This window comes from Erythrolamprus reginae, chromosome 2, assembly GCF_031021105.1.
Source record: "Erythrolamprus reginae isolate rEryReg1 chromosome 2, rEryReg1.hap1, whole genome shotgun sequence".
In the NCBI taxonomy this organism is placed as follows: domain Eukaryota; kingdom Metazoa; phylum Chordata; class Lepidosauria; order Squamata; family Dipsadidae; genus Erythrolamprus; species Erythrolamprus reginae.
The window spans coordinates 180,201,190-180,221,522 of NC_091951.1; the positions used below are offsets into that span (position 1 = coordinate 180,201,190).

The following is a 20,333-nucleotide window of genomic DNA, read 5'->3' on the forward strand; positions in this document are numbered from 1 at the left end:
CTCCGAAAGCAGACTATCAATCCTAGGTCTAGAAAGCTTAGAACTACATCGCCTAAAACACGATCTAAGTATTGCCCACAAAATCATATGCTGCAACATTCTACCTGTCAATGACTACTTCAGCTTCAACCACAACAACACAAGAGCACGCAACAGATTCAAACTTAATATTAACCGCTCCAAACTTGACTGTAAAAAATATGACTTCAGCAACCAAGTTGTCGAAGCGTGGAACTCATTACCTGACTCAGTAGTGTCAACCCCTAGCCCCCAACATTTTCCCCTTAGACTATCCACGATTGACCTCTCCAGGTTCCTTAGAGGTAAGTAAGGGGGTGTGCATAAGTTCACCAGTCTCTGTCCAATTGTCTCTCCTTATCTCATTTATCTTTTCTTCCTTTCAAATATGTTCACCTATACTTTTATATCTTTTCTTTATTTATATTACTACATATCTATTCTCTTCAATGTGTATTATGTATTGGACAAAATAAGTAAGTAAGTAAGTAAGTAAGTAAGTAAGTAAGTAAGTAAGTAAGTAAGTAAGTAAGTAAGTAAATAAATAACAATTTTCAAGGGTGTTATCTGTGGATAAGTGCCACAGCTCTAAGACTGCGATTCTCCCTCAGGGCTCAGAGACTTTTTTCCCTTTCAGTTGCAGCCCCCGTTGATGGACCAGCGGATTCTGAGATTCCCTCTGGCTGGATTCTGCGTGGCTTGGCTCTCCCTGCAGGCCATATGCCGTTTTGCCCAGGGTGAGCCGAGTGACTTGCTGGCTGGCGGGACGGCTGGGCCTCTGCTGGAAGACGCCGCTCAAGAGCATGGTTACTACATGCAGCAGTTGTTTCAGCAGTATGGTGAGAACGGCACTTTGTCCTTTGAGGGCCTGACCCGCCTCCTGCTAAGCCTGGGGCTGGGGAAGGTGCAGGTGGTGGAGATTGAACACGAGGAACTGGGACACGGTCATGTCTCCCATCTGGACATCCTTGAGGTCCAGGAGAACAAGCATCTGCACTCCCACTCAGCACTGGATCACATTGGCAAGACAGAGCACGGGGCCAAAACTCAAGTGGAAAGTGTCACCCCCACCAGGTGGGTCCATTTTAAAGAGTGGAAACATCCAGCGGGTAAAAATGGCCACACTGTGGAAGGCTTGTCCATTCATAAAATACTGTATTTTTCAGAGTATAAGACACTCCAGAGTATAAGATGCACCTTAGTTTTTAGGGAGGAAAATAGGGAAAAGAATCTGCTTACCAGGTAATCATCTGTCTAGTGTTCTTAGTCTGGTCAGCTTCAGCACATTATTTTATCCCCTGGTTAGGGCTTTAAAAAAACTTTATTTGGAGAGAATAACAATGAAAGAGCTTGCAAGCTAGTAAGAGCTGGGAACATCATTAGCATCTGGAAAGAAACATTTGGAGCGAATAGAGCAATGGAAAAAACCCTGCAAAGACTTAGGGCTTGGAAAATATTCTTTGCAGAGATGTAACAATGAAAGCGCTTGGAGGGTGACAAGAGCTGATAAGGGCTGGAAAGAAACATTTGGAGCAAGTAGAGAATGAAAAAAAAAACCCTACAAAGACAAGGTTTGGGAAACATTCTTTGCAGAGAGTAACAATGAAAGAGCTTGCAAGCCAGTAAGAGCTGGGAACATCATTAGCACCTGGTTAGGGCTGGAAAGAAACTTATTCCGAGCAAGTTAAAGCAATGGGGAAAAAAACCCTGCAAAGACTTAGGGCTTGGAAAACATTCTTTGCAGAGAGTAACAATGAAAGCGCTTGGAGGGTGACAAGAGCTGGTTAGGGCTGGAAAGAAACATTTGGAGCAAGTAGAGAATGGAAAAAAAACCCCTACAAAGACAAGGTTTGGGAAACATTCTTTGCAGAGAGTAACAATGAAAGAGCTTGCAAGCCGGTAAGAGCTGGGAACATCATTAGCACCTGGTTAGGGCTGGAAAGAAACTTATTCCGAGCAAGTTAAAGCAATGGGGGGAAAAAACCTGCAAAGACTTAGGGTTTGGGAAACATTATTGGCAGAGAGAAACAATGAAAGAGCCTGCAAGGTAAGAGCTGGGGGGAAAAGTATAAGATGCACCCAAATTATCAGCCTCTTTTAAGGAGGAAAAAGATGCATCTTATACTCCGAAAAATACGGTAGCTTTCCAAGTGAGCATGGGCACTCAGGGTACCTTTGCCTTGTTCTTCTGGGCAGGCTGGGTGTACTTCCAAACAAAGCATCCGGACCTTGTTTGTTTGCTAAGAATACTTCAGAGATAAATCAAGCTGATGCTGGTTCTTTTGTCTCCTGCTGCTTATTCTCTAGGAAAGAATCTGAAGAACATGTTCAAGTCAGGTGGGCAAATGCCAAGCGAGGTCTGAGACAAATTAGCCCCCCCGAGTGTGAGGGAAAGATACTTCCGTCTATACACAATGGAAAATTGCCAGCACATATTTCCATTGAAGAATGAATTAATTAAAGCATGGTGTTGTTATGTCCTTGATCGGCAGCTAACATCTTGCGCAGAACCTGAGCCCAAGCAAAACAAACATATTGCTAGCCTCAGCGTTCTGATCTTGCTGATCCAGGCAACCTGCTGAAATGGGGCTGTTGAAACATTTCTTGTCTTTTCAAAGAAGTCGAGAGCTAGCAATAATAATAATAATAATTATTATTATTTATTAAATTTGTATGCCGCCCCTCTCCGTAGACTCGGGGCGGCTCACAACAATAGTAGCAAAACAATATGTAATACAAATCTAATAATTTAAACTAAAAACCCATAATTTAAAAACATGCACACAACACATCATACATAAACAATATAGGCCTGGGGAAGTTATTTCAGTTTCCCCATGCCTGATGGCAGAGGTGGATTTTAAGGAGTTTACGAAAGGCAAGGAGAGGGGGGGCAGTTCTAATCTCAGGGGGGGGAGCTGGTTCCAGAGGGTTGGGGCCGCCACAGAGAAGGCTCTTCGCCTGGGACCCACCAGACGACATTGTTTAGTCGACAGGACCCGGAGAAGGCCAACTCTGTGGGACCTAATCAGTCGCTGGTATTCGTGCGGCAGAAGGCGGTCCTGGAGATATTTTGGCCTGCTTCAACTACTGCAAGAGAAAAAGAGGACAATAGGACATGACAGTAGGACAGGGATGGTAGGCACAGTGGTGCACTTATGCACATTCCTTACAGACCTCTTAGAAATGGGGAGTGGTCAATTAAGGTTAAAGGTTAACCTCAGGTTAAAGTTTTTGGGGTTTGGGGAAGAAACTACAGTCAAGTAGTGCATTCCAGGTACTACCTACTACAAAAAGGAAGTGAAGCAGCAGCTCTTCTCTGTCAGCCAACGATTCAAACAATTTGGGCTAACATTACAGTGAGAGGAGGGAGAGAGATTCAGAAAAAATAGAGGGAGGGAGTCCTCATTTAGCCGCCCTGAGTCGGCTGAGGAGGGTGGCATAGAAATCTACTTAAATTAATAAATTTAGCAACCACAACCAGAATTGGCAACTCAGTCATTAAGCAAAGCAGTCACTAAACAAAACTGCTACGTGCTTATGATCTTACTTCAGTGTTCTTTTAATAATAATAATAATAATAATAATAATAATAATAATAATAATAGTAATACCGGTAATAATAATTTATTAGATTTGTATGCCGCCCCTCTCCGAAAACTCAGAGCAGCTCACAGCAATCACAAAAATATACAAATCCAATATTTAAAAAGAAACAAAACATTTAAAAAACCCATCATTAAAAACCATACAGCACAGTCATACCATACATAAACTATATGTGCTCAGGGGTATCTCAGTTACCCCATGCCTGACAAGAAAGGTGGGTCTTGAATAACTTATGAAAGGCAAGGAGGGTGAGAGCTGTTCTAATCTCCAGGGGGAGTTGATTCCAGAGGGCTGGGGCTGCCACAGAGAAGGCTCTTCCCCTGGGGCCCGCCAGACAACATTGTTTAGTCGAAGGGACCCGGAGAAGGCCAACTCTGTGGGACCTTATCAGCCGCTGGGATTCGTGCAGCAGAAGACGGTTCCGGAGGTATTCTGGTCCGATGCCATATAGGGCTTTATAGGTCATAACCAACACTTTGAATTGTGACCGGAAACTGATTGGCCGCCAGTGCAGGCTACAGAGTGATGATGAAACATGGGCATATCTGGGAATGCCCATGATAGCTCTCGCAGCTGCATTCTGCACGATTTGAAGTTTCCGAACACTCTTCAAAGGTAGCCCCATGTAGAGAGCGTTGCAGTAGTCGAACCTCGAGGTGATGAGGGCATGAGCGACTGTGAGCAACAACTCCCTGTCCAGATAGGGTCACAACTGGTGCACCAGGCGAACCTGTGCAAACGTCCCCTCGCCACAGCCGAAAGATGTTGTTCCAATGTTAGCTGTGGATTGAAGAGGACGCCCAAGTTGCGGACCCTCTCTGAGGGGGGTCAATAATTCCCCCCTCCCCCAGGGTAATGGATGGACAGATGGAATTCTCCTAGGAGGCAAAACCCACAGCCACTCCGTCTTGTCAGGGTTGAGTTTTAGCCTGTTGATATCCATCTTTAGCTTTACAGACCTCTATGACCTGTAAATGAGAGATGGTTATATTTTCATCATCGTTGTAACTGCCAAAGCTACTGTACGGCAGTCTAAGCGAGGACCATATATATATTAGTTGGTTGGATATTTATAATAATAATAAAGAAATGTCATGAAATGAATGCAATATACTGATTCTGCTTTCAACTAGGAAATCCCACTCTCAGCCACAGACATTCGCTAACTCTTAGTCCAAACTACTCCACAGGATTGTTGTGAGGGGAAAAACAGAAGGAGGGAAAGCTATTACACCATGATAAACTTCAGGAGTAAAAGTGAGATATACATTGAAAATAATAATTCAAAGCGTTGGTTATGACCTATAAAGCCCTTCATGGCATTGGACCAGAATATCTCCGAGACCGCCTGCTGTTGCACGAATCCCAGCTGCACGAATCCCAGCGACCGATTAGGTCTCACAGAGTGGGCCTCCTCCAGGTCCCGTCAACTAAACAATGTCGGTTGGCAGGCCCCAGGGGAAGAGCCTTCTCTGTGGCGGAAGAGCCAGGGGAAGAGCCTTCTCTGTGGCGGCCCCAACTCTCTGGAACCAGCTCCCCCCAGAGATTAGAACTGCCCCTACCCTCCTTGCCTTTCGTAAACTCCTCAAAACCCACCTTTGTCATCAGGCATGGGGGAACTGAGATATCTCCCCTGGGCCTATACAATTTATGTATGGTATGTTTGTAGGTATGTCTGCTTAATAATGGGTTTTTTTAAATATTTTAAATTGTAAATTATTGGATTTGTTATGAACTGTTTTATTGTGTTGTGAGCCGCCCGGAGTCTGCGGACAGGGGCGGCATGCAAATCTAATAAATAAATAAATACATAAATAAATAATTATCTTCAAACCTGCAGCTTTGTGTTGTTTTAGTTCTATTTCTCTTAGTTCTTTTTTCTTCTTCTGATTATTCACAGGGAGTTTTAGTTAGTTTTGCAGTATGAGAATGGTTTCTTAACATTTCACTGAAATCTTTCCCTGTTGAGTTGATGATGATTTCACGTGTCCTTCAGACCAGGATTCTCTCTGCTGGACCCTGAACACCATACCCCCGTTTCTCCTACCTTCCACGAGGTCAGCCATGTCCTCAAGCCCAGCTTTGGGCCAGGCCGAGAGAAATCCGACAAGGAGAAAAAGGAAAATATTTTCATGCCTCCCCACGGACTTTCTAACCTGAACCTTCTGGACGGAGTCATTGCCTTGGATCATTCGGTCTTCAATCACCTGCATGAAGATGTAAGAAGATGGGTTGGGCCTCTAACCGCAGCAAGTGTATTGACTATACTGGGCTGGCGGGGAAGCAATTATGCTTTAAGTTGCAGTGGTTCTCAACCTTTCTAATGCTGCAACCCCTTAATACAGTTTCTCATGCTTTGGTGACTTCCAATCATATGTCTAGCACCAATTCTCCTAACAGAGCTTTAAGCTGATTGGCAGGAAGGTCGGAGGGACACCCCCACTGTAAACACCTGATTGGTCGGATTGTAAAAATATGTTCCAAGGGGCCAGAATAGAAGCTTTAGTTCCTAACACCATGGGAAAATTGTCTTTTCCTATGGTCTTAGGAGACCCCTGTGAAACAGTTGTTCGACCCCCAAAGGGGTCCTAATCCCCAGGTTGAGAACCACTGGTTTAAGGGTATGTGTTGGTGGGAGTGGGGAGATGGGATTTTATGGACTGAAAGATAGGAAATGAGTAGAGATTCTTTGTTTACACTGGGCACATGTTCCATTTGGAAAGAACTCATATATGTGCTTGAAATGGGGCACTCGGAGATCAACACCTGTGGATGGTAACCTATAGGTCAGGGTTCTCCAACCTTGGCAACTTTAAGCCTGGCAAACTTCAATTCCTAGCATTCTGGGAAAGGTAAGCTGGCTGGGGAATTCTGGGAGTTGAAGTCCACCAGGCTTAAATTTGCCAAGGTTGGAGACCTTTGCTAGAGAAGACCTTCAGCCTGCATCTGATTTTCAAAAACTAATAATTGACAGAAACTTTATTATTACCAACTATCCCCCAAAATAGACGGCTAGAAGGGACTTATTAAACCAATGCAACAAATGTCTGTTTTCAAAAGCCATCCTATAAAAACAGCTATTAAAAGATGCGCCCTATAGTGACATACAGACACCATCACATTCTCATTAAAAAAAACACAATGTTTCACAACTGGTGTAGAATCCTACCTCAGCTTTTCAGGAATGCTGAATTTTTCTGTAGTTCCCAGAGAAAGCACAACGTAATTCCCATTTCCCATGCTGCCTATTTCTGTTACTGTAATTCCTCTCACAAGCTGGGTGTTCTGTCGGGCTCTCTGGTTGACACCTCCCAAGAATTCACAGGTATAAATTTCAGACAGACACACGTTTGAAAATTCAAAACAATATTCTTTATAATGAAAATTGATTTAAACCAAGCCCTCTTTTGGTATAGCAAAGAGCATTTGCCTCCAAACAAACTGGTAATTTGTACAAGTCCCTTATCAGTTCTGTGATACTAAGCTTGCAGCTGTGAGGCAATTCACAGTCCTTCTCCTTTCACAAAGTGAAACACACTTTGCCCTAGTTTAGTTTCAAAGCGGGGAAACATCAGCACACCAAAGGTTAAAGTCAGTAAAGCAGGCACGAAACACAAGGATCAGATAATCCTCCACAATGGCCAAACCCACAGGCTGCTATTTATAGCAGCCTCACTAATTACCACAGCCCCACCCAACCATAGGTGGCCTCATTTTCTTTGATAATAATCTCTCAGTTGTTGTTGCCTATGCATCACTCTCCGCATGCGTGGCTGTATCATTAACTCTTGTTCTGAATCCAAGGAGGAGCTAGATAATTGATCTCCTTCTGAGCTGTCTGCCACACTCTCCTCCTCCCTGTCACTCATGTCTTCTTGGTCAGAGGAGCCTTCATCAGCAGATTCCACCGGGGGCAAAACAGGCCTGCAGCATGTGGATGTCTCCCCCACATCCACAGTCCTTGGGGCAGGAGCTGGGCCAGAGCTAACCACAACACTGGGCAATGGTTTTTTTCCTCTTCTCAGGAATACTCTCCCCCCCCCCCCAGAAAAATGGATAATTGTAATGGAAGTGCGTTCTGTCCTGGTTGGAGCCCCGCAAGCCCATTTTAATCCCATTACTCATTTCCACAATAAGCAGCTTTCCGGGGGTTGTTCTTCTCTCTCCAGTGCCTCAATGTGTCTCAGCTGCTTGTCAATTTTGGCATGAATACTGTCTCCAAAATCACCCCAGAGCAGTTCACCCTGCTGTGCCCAGCCCTGCTCTACCAGATCGATAGCCGTGTTTGCATCCAGCACTTGGACGATGTGACTTTCGACACCGACGGGAATTCCCTCTGGATCGGTAAGGGACCTTCCGCCCTTCTCAAATCACTCTGGCACGCGCATTTCCAGTCAGGTTGGCCTGGGTGAGAAGCAGGAGGCGGAGTTAGTGACATCACAGGAGGAGGCGTGGTCAAAGCTCTCCCCCTCCACTTTACAGGTAGTCCTCAACTTTCAACATTTCATTCAAAATGACAACAGCACTGAAAAAAGTGACTTATTACTGTTTTTCACACTTTGGACTGGTCCAGCGTCCCCCTGATCACGTGATCAAAATTTAGATGCTTGGCAACTGACTCATATTTATGACCGTTGCTATATCCCAAGGTCACATGATCCCCTTTTCCAACCTTACTGACAAGCCAAATCAATTTGGGAAGCCAGATTCACTTTACCAACCGTGTCACTAACTTAATAAATGCAGTGATTCGCTTATAACAGTTGTGACATTGGGGCTCAGTTCTGGTTGTAGGCCGAGACCTCCCTGTACAGCTTGAAAGGGGAGTGTGAGGTGGGAGGGAAGGAAAGTGTTTCCAGGCCCAGCCTTAAAAGACACCCAAGTTGGGGCCTTCGTTTTGGGTGCTGCAATCGATGGATTTTGGTGATGTGATTTCTGAGGGTGTTTGTTACTGTTTGTAGTTTGGGGAATGTGGTGAGGTGGCCGTTGGTTTCCTACTTCCACTTCTACCCTTAATTTATCGAAAGGTGTAGCTGAAGATTCTGGATGTGGCAAATTGTAAATTGGATGTGTGTGTCCGACAATGTGTGGGTCATCATGTCATGACCACACAACCTCACCAAGGCTGTATATTTTGTTAGAAAAATAAACAAAATGAGTACCGGTAATATGTTATCAATTTTAACACCGGGTAAACATTGCAGCAGGTTCAATCTACTGCTATATAAATGCAGTAGTCATGTTAGTTTTGGGCTTTTCTTTCTTCTCCCTCTCTTTCCCTGGACCAAATCTCCCTCACTCATTCAGCATGGCGTCCTTTTAGCTTTCAGTTCTTTCCTTCTTTTTTTTTACTGTTCTTTCTAATCTTGCAAAGAATTTCACATTTCTTCTGCCAACGCACACTGCTGCATACTTATTTAAAATATGCAAAACAATATTCCGTGCCTTCCCTTCAAGGTCACTGAAATTGTTCTTCAGAAAATCCTTACTGAACAAAAGAGAAAATGTCTTCTAAAATCATACTCAAGCCTCAAGTTGCCTGAGTATTTATTCATGGCTTCTTGATTCAACTTTTCTTTCAGCAAACTGGCTTTTATCCCAACATCCTCTGCCTCCAGCCTATTTTCTAGGAGTTATTTTAAGAAGATATATATATTTACTTGTGCCTTCGTTACTATCTTGTGAAGAAACTATTCATTGCAATCTCTAGATAGAAGGTATTCTGGTCTTTCCATCCCAGGGAAGCGTAGCTAATAGGACCACCACTATGTGCAACTTGCTTGTTTTAGAGCTGTGTTTCTTTTTATTCCTCTGTGCTTTCCACAGGCCTGGGCTGGGGATTTTTGGCTATTACCCTGACCAGCTTGCCCTCAGCACTGGCCATCATCTTGGTGCCCCTACTCAGTGGAGAAATCTTCCAGTTCCTCCTGACTTTTCTGGTGGCGTTAGCTGTGGGGACATTGTGTGGGGACGCCTTGCTGCACCTCTGGCCACATGTATGTACCACCCCTCTTTCTTCCATTTGGGGTAGCGTTGTCCAGAGGTAAGTGGCTACCACCCAACCATCTCAACATTTACAGGGAAACCCACCTAAGGTGTTGGGATTCTGACCTCTTCACATCATTCTCATCAATAGTTCGATCCTGTTGTTTTTAATGAGGTATATCTCCCATGTTTCAACTCAGTGAATACTCCTTAGGACTTGTAGGTTTGCCTCCCTTTTAGTTGTCTTCTTGACAACAGGATTCCTCATCATTAATGCTATTGTTAAACTCAGCAGGACTTGCTCCCAGGCGAATAGGGTCAAAGTGATACTAGTTGAATGCCTGTCAATGTTTCCATGACGTTCTGTCGGGCTCTCTGGTAGAATCCTCCCAAAAATTCACAGGTACAAATTTCAGACACACACACGTTTGAAAATTCAAAACAATGTTCTTTATAATGAAAAGTCACTTAAACTAAGCCCTCTTTTGGTATAGCAAAGAGCACTCGTCTCCAAACAAACTGGTAATTTGTACAAGTCCCTTATCAGTTCTGTGATACTTAGCTTGCAGCTGTGAGGTAATTCACAGTCCTTCTTCTTTCACAAAGTGAAACACACTTTGCTCTGGGTTAGTTTCAAAGCGGGGAAAAATCAGCACACAAAAAGTCAAAGTCAGTAAAGCAGTTACGAAACACAACGATCAGATAATCCTCCACAATGGCCAAACCCACAAGCTGCTATTTATAGCAGCCTCACTAATTACCACAGCCCCACCCAACCACAGGTGGCCTCATTTTCTTTGATAATAATCTCTCAGTTGTTGTTGCCTATGCATCGCTCTCCTCATGCATGGCTGTATCATTAACTCTTGTTCTGAATCCAAGGAGGAGCTAGATAATTTATCTCCTGAGCTGTCTGCCACACTCTCCTCCTCCCTGTCACTCATGTCTTCTTGGTCAGCAGATTCCATCGGGGGCAAAACAAGCCTGCAGCATGTGGATGTCTCCCCCACATCCACAGTCCTTGGGGCAGGAGCTGGGCCAGAGCTAACCACAACACATGAAGAACGAATGTGGGGATTTTTGCTCAGATCTTTCCAGTCCTTTTTTAAGGTGGTTTTAAAACGATTTAATCTCTGTTCTGAATTCTTCCTATCTCTGCTCAGAACAATTGTTTTCATTCAGGCACAGATGAGCTCCCATGGTCTGCTGGCCTTGGAAGAAGAAGATGGCATTCTGAAGGGTCTGTGTGTCCTAGGAGGCATTTACTTTCTCTTCCTCACTGAGAACCTCATGGGGACCCTCAACCAAATTCGTGCAAAGAGGGTAAGAAATACAGTGATACCTTGTCTTACAAACTTAATTGGTTCCAGGACGAGGTTCTTAAGGTGAAAAATTTGTAAGATGAAACAATGTTTCCCATAGGAATCAATGGAAAAGCGATTAATGCGTGCAAGCCCAAAATTCACCCCTTTTGCCAGCCGAAGCGCCCAATTTTGTGCTGCTGAGATTTCCCTGACGCTCCCCTCCATGGGAAACCCTACCTCCGGACCTCTGTGTTTTTGCAATGCTGTGATTTCAGTGAGGCTCCCCTCACTGGGAAACCCCACCTCCAGACTTCCTTTGCCAGCGAAGCGCCCGTTTTTGCACTGCTGGGTTTCCCCTGCTGGGATTTCCCTGCAGCATCACAAAAACATGGAATTCTGGAGGTGGGGTTTCCCATGGAGGGGAGCCTCAGCAGCACAAAAACGGCTGCTTCGCTGGCAATGGGAGTCCGGAGGCGGGGCATCCCAGCAGCAGCGGTGGGTTTGTAAGGTGAAAATAGTTTGTAAGAAGAGGCAAACAAATCTTAAATCTCGGGTTTGTATCTCTAAAAGTTTGTATGACGAGGCGTTTGTAAGATGAGGTATCACTGTACACTGGATTCAGGGGTGGGCTACTGCCCAGACAGGGAGGAATGCAGTGGGGTAGTGAAAATGGAGCTCCACCCTAGAGCACCCAATTTGCACTGGAAGATGTTGAGAGGAAATGCATAAGCCACGCCCACCAGTGTGGTGGTAAAAATGTTGGTAGCTCTGGATTATAACACTTCTCAAGGCAGGAAAAGACATGTGTCATTCATGTACATATGCCTAATCTGAGTCAAATAAACAAAAATGTCTTAAGGTTTCCCCTAGAATGAGAAAAGGCATCTCTGAATTATGCCCATGTTCGGGGTGGGCTTCTGGGGGTTCGCAGAGTTTCGGGAGAACCTCTAGCTAAGATTCTGTGCAGTTCAGAGAACCCTCAAATCCCACTCCCTGCCCATTCCACCCAGGAGTCCCCACACAGACCATTTTGGATGCAGGTAAATGCAGGCTCAGGGAGGGTAAAAAAATGGGTCTAACGGAAGGCCAATTTCTGGCCTCCAGAGGGCCTTCAAAGCCTGGGAAGGCCATTTTCAGCATCCTGGAAGCTTGAGGAAAACCTCTGGAGTCTGGGAGGGCAAAAAAAACCCTTCCCGTCAAGGTGCAGGAAGCTAAGCCATGCCCACCCAGGAAACAGGCAGAGAACCGCTTGCTAAAGTTTTTGAGCCCTGGTGCTATACTGCTGCCCTCCACTACAAGAAGACTATATCCTCTGGCATCATTGGGGTCAGTGTTCCCTCAAATTTTTTTGGGGGGTGGGCAGAAAAGTATAGTGTCTGAGCGGCAGTCCCTTCGGGACTGAGTGGCACAGAAATAATAAACAAACAAACAAACAAACAAACAAATAAAAAACCCACCCTGTTTTGCCTCAGAGAATTTCAAAATAAAATACTGTACTGTGTGTCTATAACAGTGAGCTCATAATAGGGCAACTCTATCAATATCAAAATGCCACTTAAATAGTTGAGCTAGTTTCAAACTAGATTTTGATTTTCTTTCTCTCTTCCTTACTCCCATTCTTTTTCTTTCTCTTTTCCTTCCTCTTTTCTATCTGTTTCTCTCTCTTCCTCTCTTCCTCTCTCTCTCCTTCCCTCTCACTCTTTCCCTCTCGGCTTCTGGTCAGGTTTGGAAAACTCTGAGTTGATGGTGATTTTTAAGTGAGCGATTGCTCACTGCTCAGCTTAGAGGGAACTATGATTGGGGTGGGTTCAAATCTCAACATTCTTTTTCAATTTTCTTTTGCTTTTCCTGGACAGAAACGTGCAGAAAAGCAATCTGAGCAATCGTCTCCTAAGGTGGATGAGAATGACGCAGAGGGGACATCGCATAGTGAGTTGTGTATTATTATTATTATTACTATTATTATTATTACTATTATTATTATTATTACTACTATTACTATTATTATTATTACTATTATTACTGTTATTACTATTATTATTATTATTATTATTATTTTATTAGACTTGTATGCCACCCTTCACTGAAGACTTATTTGGTACGGTACTAAAATGAGCTCTGTTTTCGCTGGCAGAGGTTTGCAGGAGCCTGTCAAGCTCGGGAGCCTGTTTTCGCTGGCAGAACTACTGCGGGCTTGTCCTTCACTGTTTCCAGGGCAGCCCTGCAGGCCAGATCCACGCATCCTTTGGGCTGGATCCTTGGGTTTGCTACCCTTGCTCTAGAGCAGTGATTCTCAACCTGGGGGTTGGGATCCCTTTGGGGGTCGAATGATCATTTTACAGGGGCCGCGTAAGACCATGGGAAAAGACAAATTTTCCATGATGTTAGGAACTAAAGCTTCTATTCTGGTGTCTTGGAACATATTTTTACAATCTGACCAATCAGGCGTTTACAGTGGGGGTATCCCTCTGACCTTCCTGCCAATCAGCTTAAAGCTCTGTTGGGAGAATTGGCACTAGACGTATGGTTGAGGCTCACAACATGAGGAACTGTATTAAGGGGTCGTGGCACTAGAAAGGTTGAGAACCACTGCTCTAGAGCAGTGTTTCCCAACCTTTTTTGAGCCGCGGCACATTATTCATATTTTCAAAATCCTGGGGAACACTGAAGGGGGGCGGGGCGGGGGGGCAGGCTAAAGAAAAGTTTGGACAAAAAAACCCTCTCCCTTCCTCCCTTTCGCTCTATTTCTCCCTCTTTCTCTCTTTTCCTTCCTTCCCTTCTTTCTCTCTCTCCATCCCTTTCTTTCTTTCTTCCTCTCCTTTTTTCTCTTTCTCTCTCCCTCCTTCCCTTCCTCTATGTCTTTCTCTCTCCCTTGCTCTCTCTCTCTGTCTCTCTTGCTATCTCTTTCTTGCTTTTCTCTCTCTCTCTTGTTCTCTCTCTCTCTTTCACTGTCTTGCTATATGTCTCTTTCTTTCTCTTTGCCTCTCTTGCTATCTCTCTTTCTTTCTCTCTCTTTCTCTCTCTCTGTCTCTCTTGCTATGTCTCTCTTTCTTTCTCTTTCTCTTTCTCTCTCTCTCTGCCTCTCTTGCTAAGTCTCTCTTTTTCTCTTGCTATGTCTCTCTTTCTTTCTCTCTCTCTGCCTCTCTTGCTATGTCTCTCTTTCTCTCTCTCTTTCTCTATCTCTCTTTCTCTTTCTCTGCCTCTCTTTCTTGCTCTGTCTCTCTTTCTCTGCCTCTCTTGCTATGTCTCTCTTTCTTTCTCTCTCTCTCTCAGCTGACTGCAAGCGGGAGCCCTGACGGCGGCAGCTGGACGTGCTGCTGGACACCGTATATGCCGGGCCCGCAGCGCCAGCAGCACGTCCAACCGCCACCGTCAGGGCTCCCGCTTGCAGTCAGCTGAGAGAGAGAGAGAGCTCCCTCTCGCCGCCGACATCTCCCTGTGACTGCCTGCGGCCGCTGCGGCCACCCCCCCCGCTCCCATCGCCAGTGCCCTCCCGCCGGGCCACAAAGGACACTTGCCGCAGGTCCAACCGCCACCGTCAGGGCTCCCGCTTGCAGTCAGCTGAGAGAGCGAGAGAGAGCTCCCTCTCGCCGCCGACATCTCCTCGCGACTGCCTGCGGCCGCTGCGGCCACCCCCCCAGCGGCACACCGGTTGGGAAACGCTGCTCTAGAGAATGTGCATTGTTTGGCATGTTCACAGTTTCCTAGGCTCTTGGTCACATGATCTATGATCTTAAGAAGTGATGTCAAAGAGGCAAGTTAAACAGCTCCTCCCCTCCCTTTCAAATATGGTCTAAACTTTTCAGGTGCTGAATTGCAGAGTTTGAGAGTGACAGAAGGGGATCCTGGAAATGTGTATGGCGAAGTCCAGGACTGCTCCATTCAAATTCACAACTCAGAAGATCGCAGGTCAAGCCTGGAAAAGCAAACAGAAGAGATCCATCACCATGGTCATTCCCACAGCCCGGCTGGGACTCTTAAAGCTGGGATAGCTGACATCGCTTGGATGGTTATCCTTGGGGATGGAGTGCACAACTTCACAGATGGATTGGCAATAGGTCAGTGATTTCTAAGCACACCTTGCTCCCTTCTCGTGACAGGAAAGCCAAATATCTCCAAATACAGTGATACCTTGTCTTGCAAACTTAATTGGTTCCAGGATGAGGTTTTTAAGGTGAAAAGTTTGTAAGACAAAACAATGTTTCCCGTAGGAATCAATGGAAAAGCAATTAATGCATGCAAGCCCCAAATTCATCCCTTTTGCCAGCCGAAGCGCCCGTTTTTGCGATGCTGGGATTCCCCTGAGGCTCCCCTCCACGGGAAACCCCACCTCTGGATTTCCATGTTTTTGCGATGCTGCGATTTCACTGAGGCTCCCCTCCTGGGAAACCCCACCTCCGGACTTCCATTGCCAGCGAAGCGCCCGTTTTTGCGCTGCTGAGATTCCCCTGCTGGGATTCTCCTGCAGCATCACAAAAACACAGAAATCCGGAGGTGAGGTTTCCCATGGAGGGGAGCCTCAGGGAATCCCAGCAGCACAAAAACGGGTGTTTCGCTGGCAACGGAAGTCCAGAGGTGGGGCATCCCAGCAGTGGCGGTAGGTTTGTAAGGTGAAAATAGTTTGTAAGAAGAGGCAAAAGAATCTTAAACCCTGGGTTTGTATCTTGAAAAATTTGTATGACGAGGCGTTTGTCTCCTTCTTGCAGAACCTTTTCTCAGGAGTTTAAGGTGGCATATATATAGCTCTCCCTCTTCCTGAATTTCCTCCCTCCATAACCCTATGAGGGAGTGAGGGAGAGTGGGGTGAGAGGAAGTGACCATCCCACAGTCACCAGGGAACTTCCATGTCAGAGGGTGGATTAGAACCCAGAACCTCTCCCTCCTAGCCCGACACTGCTACACCCCATAGGTTCTTTTAGACCTACATTGCCTTGCTACCTTCTTCTTCATCTTCTCTAGGGGCTGCCTTCTCGAATGGACTCTCCAGTGGCTTAAGCACTACATTGGCAGTCCTCTGCCATGAACTACCCCATGAACTGGGTGAGCAAACTAGGGGTGGGCTTCAAAATTTTTAGCAATGGGTTCTCTGCCCAGTTGCTGGGTGGCCATGGCCATGGTTGGGCGTGGCTTAGTGAGCCTCCTGTACCATGGCTGGAGTGGGGGCATTTTTGCCTTCCCTGGGCTTTGAAGGCTCTCTGGAGGCTGGAAATTGTCCCATTTCTAGCTTTCTGGAGGTCCTCCAGAAGCTAGAAATGGGCCCATTTCCAGCCTTGTAGAACCTCCAAGAGGCCCATTTTTCCCCTTCTCCAATCCTCTACATGGGCCCTGCACTTACCTTGCATCCAAAACGGGTCGCATGGAGACTCCTGGGAGGGGAGGGGTGGGTGGGGCCAGCCAGGAGTAGGATTTGGCGGTTCATTGGACCAGAGTCTTCGCTAGAGGATCGCCCAAAACAGGCTGAAAGTAGAGCAGTCCATCCCTGATACTAGGGGATAATCCTGCTTCAGGTCCATCTGATCTTTTTGCATGTTTTCAAGCTGGCCCAAAGCATCATGGAAGCAAAAGTAGCCATCCCTGCCACAGGAAGTTCATGCCTAGACATTGCTGGCTTCCAAAAGGGTTGAGGTAGACTTAACTTTCTCTCTCTTTGGCAGGAGACTGTGCTGTCTTAATCCGGGCGGGCATGCCACTCCGATGGGTGCTGTTGTTTAACCTGCTGTCTGCTTTCCTGGCTTACTGGGGCATGGTGTTAGGGACAATTGTCAGTCAGAACACTTCCCAAGTCACTCCCTGGATCTTCGCCACCACAGCTGGTGTTTTTCTTTACGTAGCTCTGGTCGATATGGTAAGGACTATGTTTCATTTCTCTCTGTATGGTACAAGTCTTTATTTCTACCAGACCTTTTCTTGAGTGGTGGCACATGTGGGAGTCTTCTCTAAGTTCATCTTCATGTTATCAATGAATTAAGAGTGGCTGACACCAGAGGGCCTAAACTCAAACACTGAACTTTGTGGGCATCTGGAACCTTGAATCAATGGCGTATCATGGTGTACCCAAGGAACATGTGCCACAAGTGGCACATGGAGCCATATTGGTGGGCAACAAGCTCAGGTCCCAACTTGAAATGGGCCATTTCTGGCCACCGGAGGACCTCCAGGAGGGGTGGGGAAGGCCGCTTTCACCCTCCCCAGGCCTTCCATTTTAACTGGAAGTTGACAAATTTTCTACCTTCAGAGGACCTCCAGAGTGTGTGTGAGGAAGGCCGTTTTCGCCCTCCCCAGGCTCCTAGAAAGACTCTGAAGCCTGCGGAGAGCAAAAAACAGGCGTGCCATCACTTGCCGGGATCAGGTCATGTCCACATGTATGGGGGGATGCATGGAATTATGGGTGTAGGCCCGCACACACTCCCTCCCCATCTCCTTTTTGGCATGCAAACCAAAAAAGGTTCGCCATCACAGGTCTAATCCAACCATCACAATGATATTTGGGAGACCACAGAATGTTAAATGTTCCTTCTTACTTATTGACGTCCTTCCTCACCCTTCTTTATGGAAAGCACAAATCGGTGTTTTAGTCTAACAATCCTCTACTTAAATTGAGAGAGAAAATGATGTCCAAATTTCAGGGTGGTTCAAATGTTTTTCAAAGCTTTAGCCTCAACCAAGCAATGGGAAGGGAACATGCAAAATTTGATTTTTTAAAATCCTTGGTACATCTGGCTCCAATTCCTGCCTAGTTCCATCTGCTGTAGCTATTCTAGATCAAGGGAGATTCAAGTAGAAATATGAGCTGAAGTTTACCTCTGGATTCAGCATCTTGTCTCTGAGATTTTAAACCATTTATTTGGAATACTAATGTTTCTTCCTATCTCCCAAATACTATAGAAGTGGAATACCAAAGTTTTTGGGTGGAAAAGAGAATCTGGTGCTTGTCCTAACAGAACCTACACTTTGCTTCTTATTGTTCCTCCCTTTATAGACTATGGGAAATGAGAATAAAAGATATGTAGGACACTTGTGAGGAATTAGGTCTTGTGATTTTAAAATCCAAACTGCAGATAAATTTCAGAAACATGCCTCCAAGCCAGTGGTGAAATCCAATTTTTTTTTTACTACCAGTTGTGGGTGCGGCTTAGTGGGCATGGTGTGTCTTGGTGGGTGTGGCAGGGGAAAGATATTGCAAAATCCCCATTCTCACCCCAGTCCATACTGCAAATCCCCAGTCTCACCCCACTCTGGGTCCACCCAGAGGTGGTATTTGCCGGCTCTCCAAACTACAAAATTTTCCATCACCAGTTCTCCAGAACCTGTCAGAACCTGAAGTTCACCCCTTCTCCTATCCTACATGTTTTCCTTAGAAAACATCTTGAAACGTTCCTGGTGCATGAGTGGCCCTATGAAAACTTTCCATGGGGAAATCACTACCTGGAACATACTACCATATGTAGTGGACATGCCCAGTAACAAAAAAAAAAAATGGATCATGACTCAAAAAATAATAAAAGAGATACCAGAACTAAAACTTGAGACTTATCGATTGGGAATAATTAGAGGTCAATATGAAAAGGCCAATTATTATTTGTTTTTGCTCAAAACTGGAAGAATGAAAATGTACCATCAGAGGACCTACTAATTAGGAAAATATTGGAATGCACGAAATGGAGTAAACTTACCTTAGAGTTACAGAACAAACAGGATAAATAATACCATACTGTGGGGTAAATTCTATAACTGGATTGACGAAGAAAAAAATTGAAGCCAAAGATATGGAACTGTAATTGTAAATATATATTTTACATTTAATGCTTTTGTTGCACATTGATTTTTGTTTTGGTGTTTTGGTGTTTTTGTTTTCAAAAACTCCAATTAAAAAATCATGGGGAAAAACATCAGGTGCTGAATTGCTTAAGGACTCAAGTAGCTGAAAATTTCAATGTGATTAACATAGGACTATACATTTGCTGTTGCTGACTTCTTACGGGCAAAGATCCCATCAGTCAGTTTGTAATACAGTCTTCCCTCACTTTTCGCGGGGGATGCGTTCCGAGGCCGCCCGCGAAAGTCGAATTTCCACGAAGTAGAGATGCAGAAGTAAATACACTATTTTTGGCTATGAACAGTATCCCAAGCCTTCCCTTAACACTTTAAACCCCTAAATTGCGATTTCCCATTCCCTTAGCAACCATTTAGAATATTACTCACCATGTTTCAAGTTTATTTTAAAAAAATTATTAAAGGCGGACGAATGTTTGGCAGTGACATATGACGTCATCAGGCGGGAAAAACCGTGGTATAGGGGGGGGAACCGTGAAGTATTTTTTAATTAATATTTTTGAAAAACCGTGGTATAGACTTTTCGCGAAGTTCGAACCTGCGAAAATCGAGGGAACACTGTATAGTATATATGCTGCCAAGGTGATAACAGCTGGTTGTTTTTTTCTAGCTACCCGAAATGTTGCAGCGGCATTCTACCAGCAGCAAAAAAAGATCCTTCAGACACTTCGTCCTTCAGAATCTGGGCTTTCTCAGTGGTGGCAGCCTTATGCTCTGCATTGCTCTCTTCGAAGAACACATCAGTGTCCGCATGAATGAGTAGGGCATTGCAAAAGGAATTCCCAGCTGCAAGGCGAAATGCACTCCTGGCTCCGTTGTCAGTTATGACTGTCTTCTTCCTGTAGCTGAAAGGGCAGCTGTTAAACTCCTTTACTGTAATTGGGTAATGCAAGGAAGTTGGAGAGGAGAACAAAAGAGAGTTTGGAAGAGTGACAAACTCTTTTGCCAACTGCCCCGGCCTTGTGTTGATGGATACGGTGGCAGTCAAAACTTTGTGTCAAGAAAGTTGTCTTAATTCAGCCTGCTTGACATAATAAAATAAAGCAGGTTGACACTAAAATTAGCATGTTGGAAAAAACCCATGATACTTTGTTAAATGGAAAAGGGGCAAAGTTGTCTTAGGAGAGAGTGGACCTACCGTAATTTAAATGTATAGTTTTAACGTAAGGTAAAATGATTTTAAGAAACTGTACCTATGCTAGGTAACCCGTTGGTTCTTGTACGATACCAGGTGTTCTGCTTTGAGTCTACCAGATCGGAACAAAGAAGCCCCCGTGAGCAAAAGATTCAATTCAAACATTTTTTTATATAGTTAAGGATGGTTTATATAGACAGGAGCAGATTTTATAGTTCATGTTGGCAGAGGCCCTGCTCAAATTGGGTAAGTGGTAACAAACGGCTGGCAGCGGAGAGGCAGAAATAGTTATCATTCTTCCTTGAGATAGGTTCTGTAAATTACACATACCCTTACAGATCTCCAGGTTTCTTTTCTTTCTTATTCATTGGCATCTCTGCATGACTCTTAAAGGAGCCACAACAGTTTCTCAGCACAGCAGTTCTGGAACTCCAGATCAGAGTCCTCCA

General features: G+C 45.0%; 1 protein-coding gene across 1 annotated transcript; it reads left to right on the forward strand.

Moving 5' to 3' along the window:
• Positions 1-670: 670 nt before the first annotated feature.
• SLC39A5 (solute carrier family 39 member 5) lies at positions 671-19,787 on the forward strand. Its single transcript, XM_070740562.1, has 10 exons — positions 671-1,092; positions 5,624-5,846; positions 7,797-7,971; positions 9,454-9,623; positions 10,795-10,935; positions 12,773-12,845; positions 14,723-14,974; positions 15,876-15,956; positions 16,571-16,761; positions 19,360-19,787. Exons 1-10 carry the CDS (start codon positions 671-673, stop codon positions 19,510-19,512), a joined length of 1,881 nt encoding a protein of 626 aa, XP_070596663.1. The 3' UTR covers positions 19,513-19,787.
• Positions 19,788-20,333: the final 546 nt, after the last annotated feature.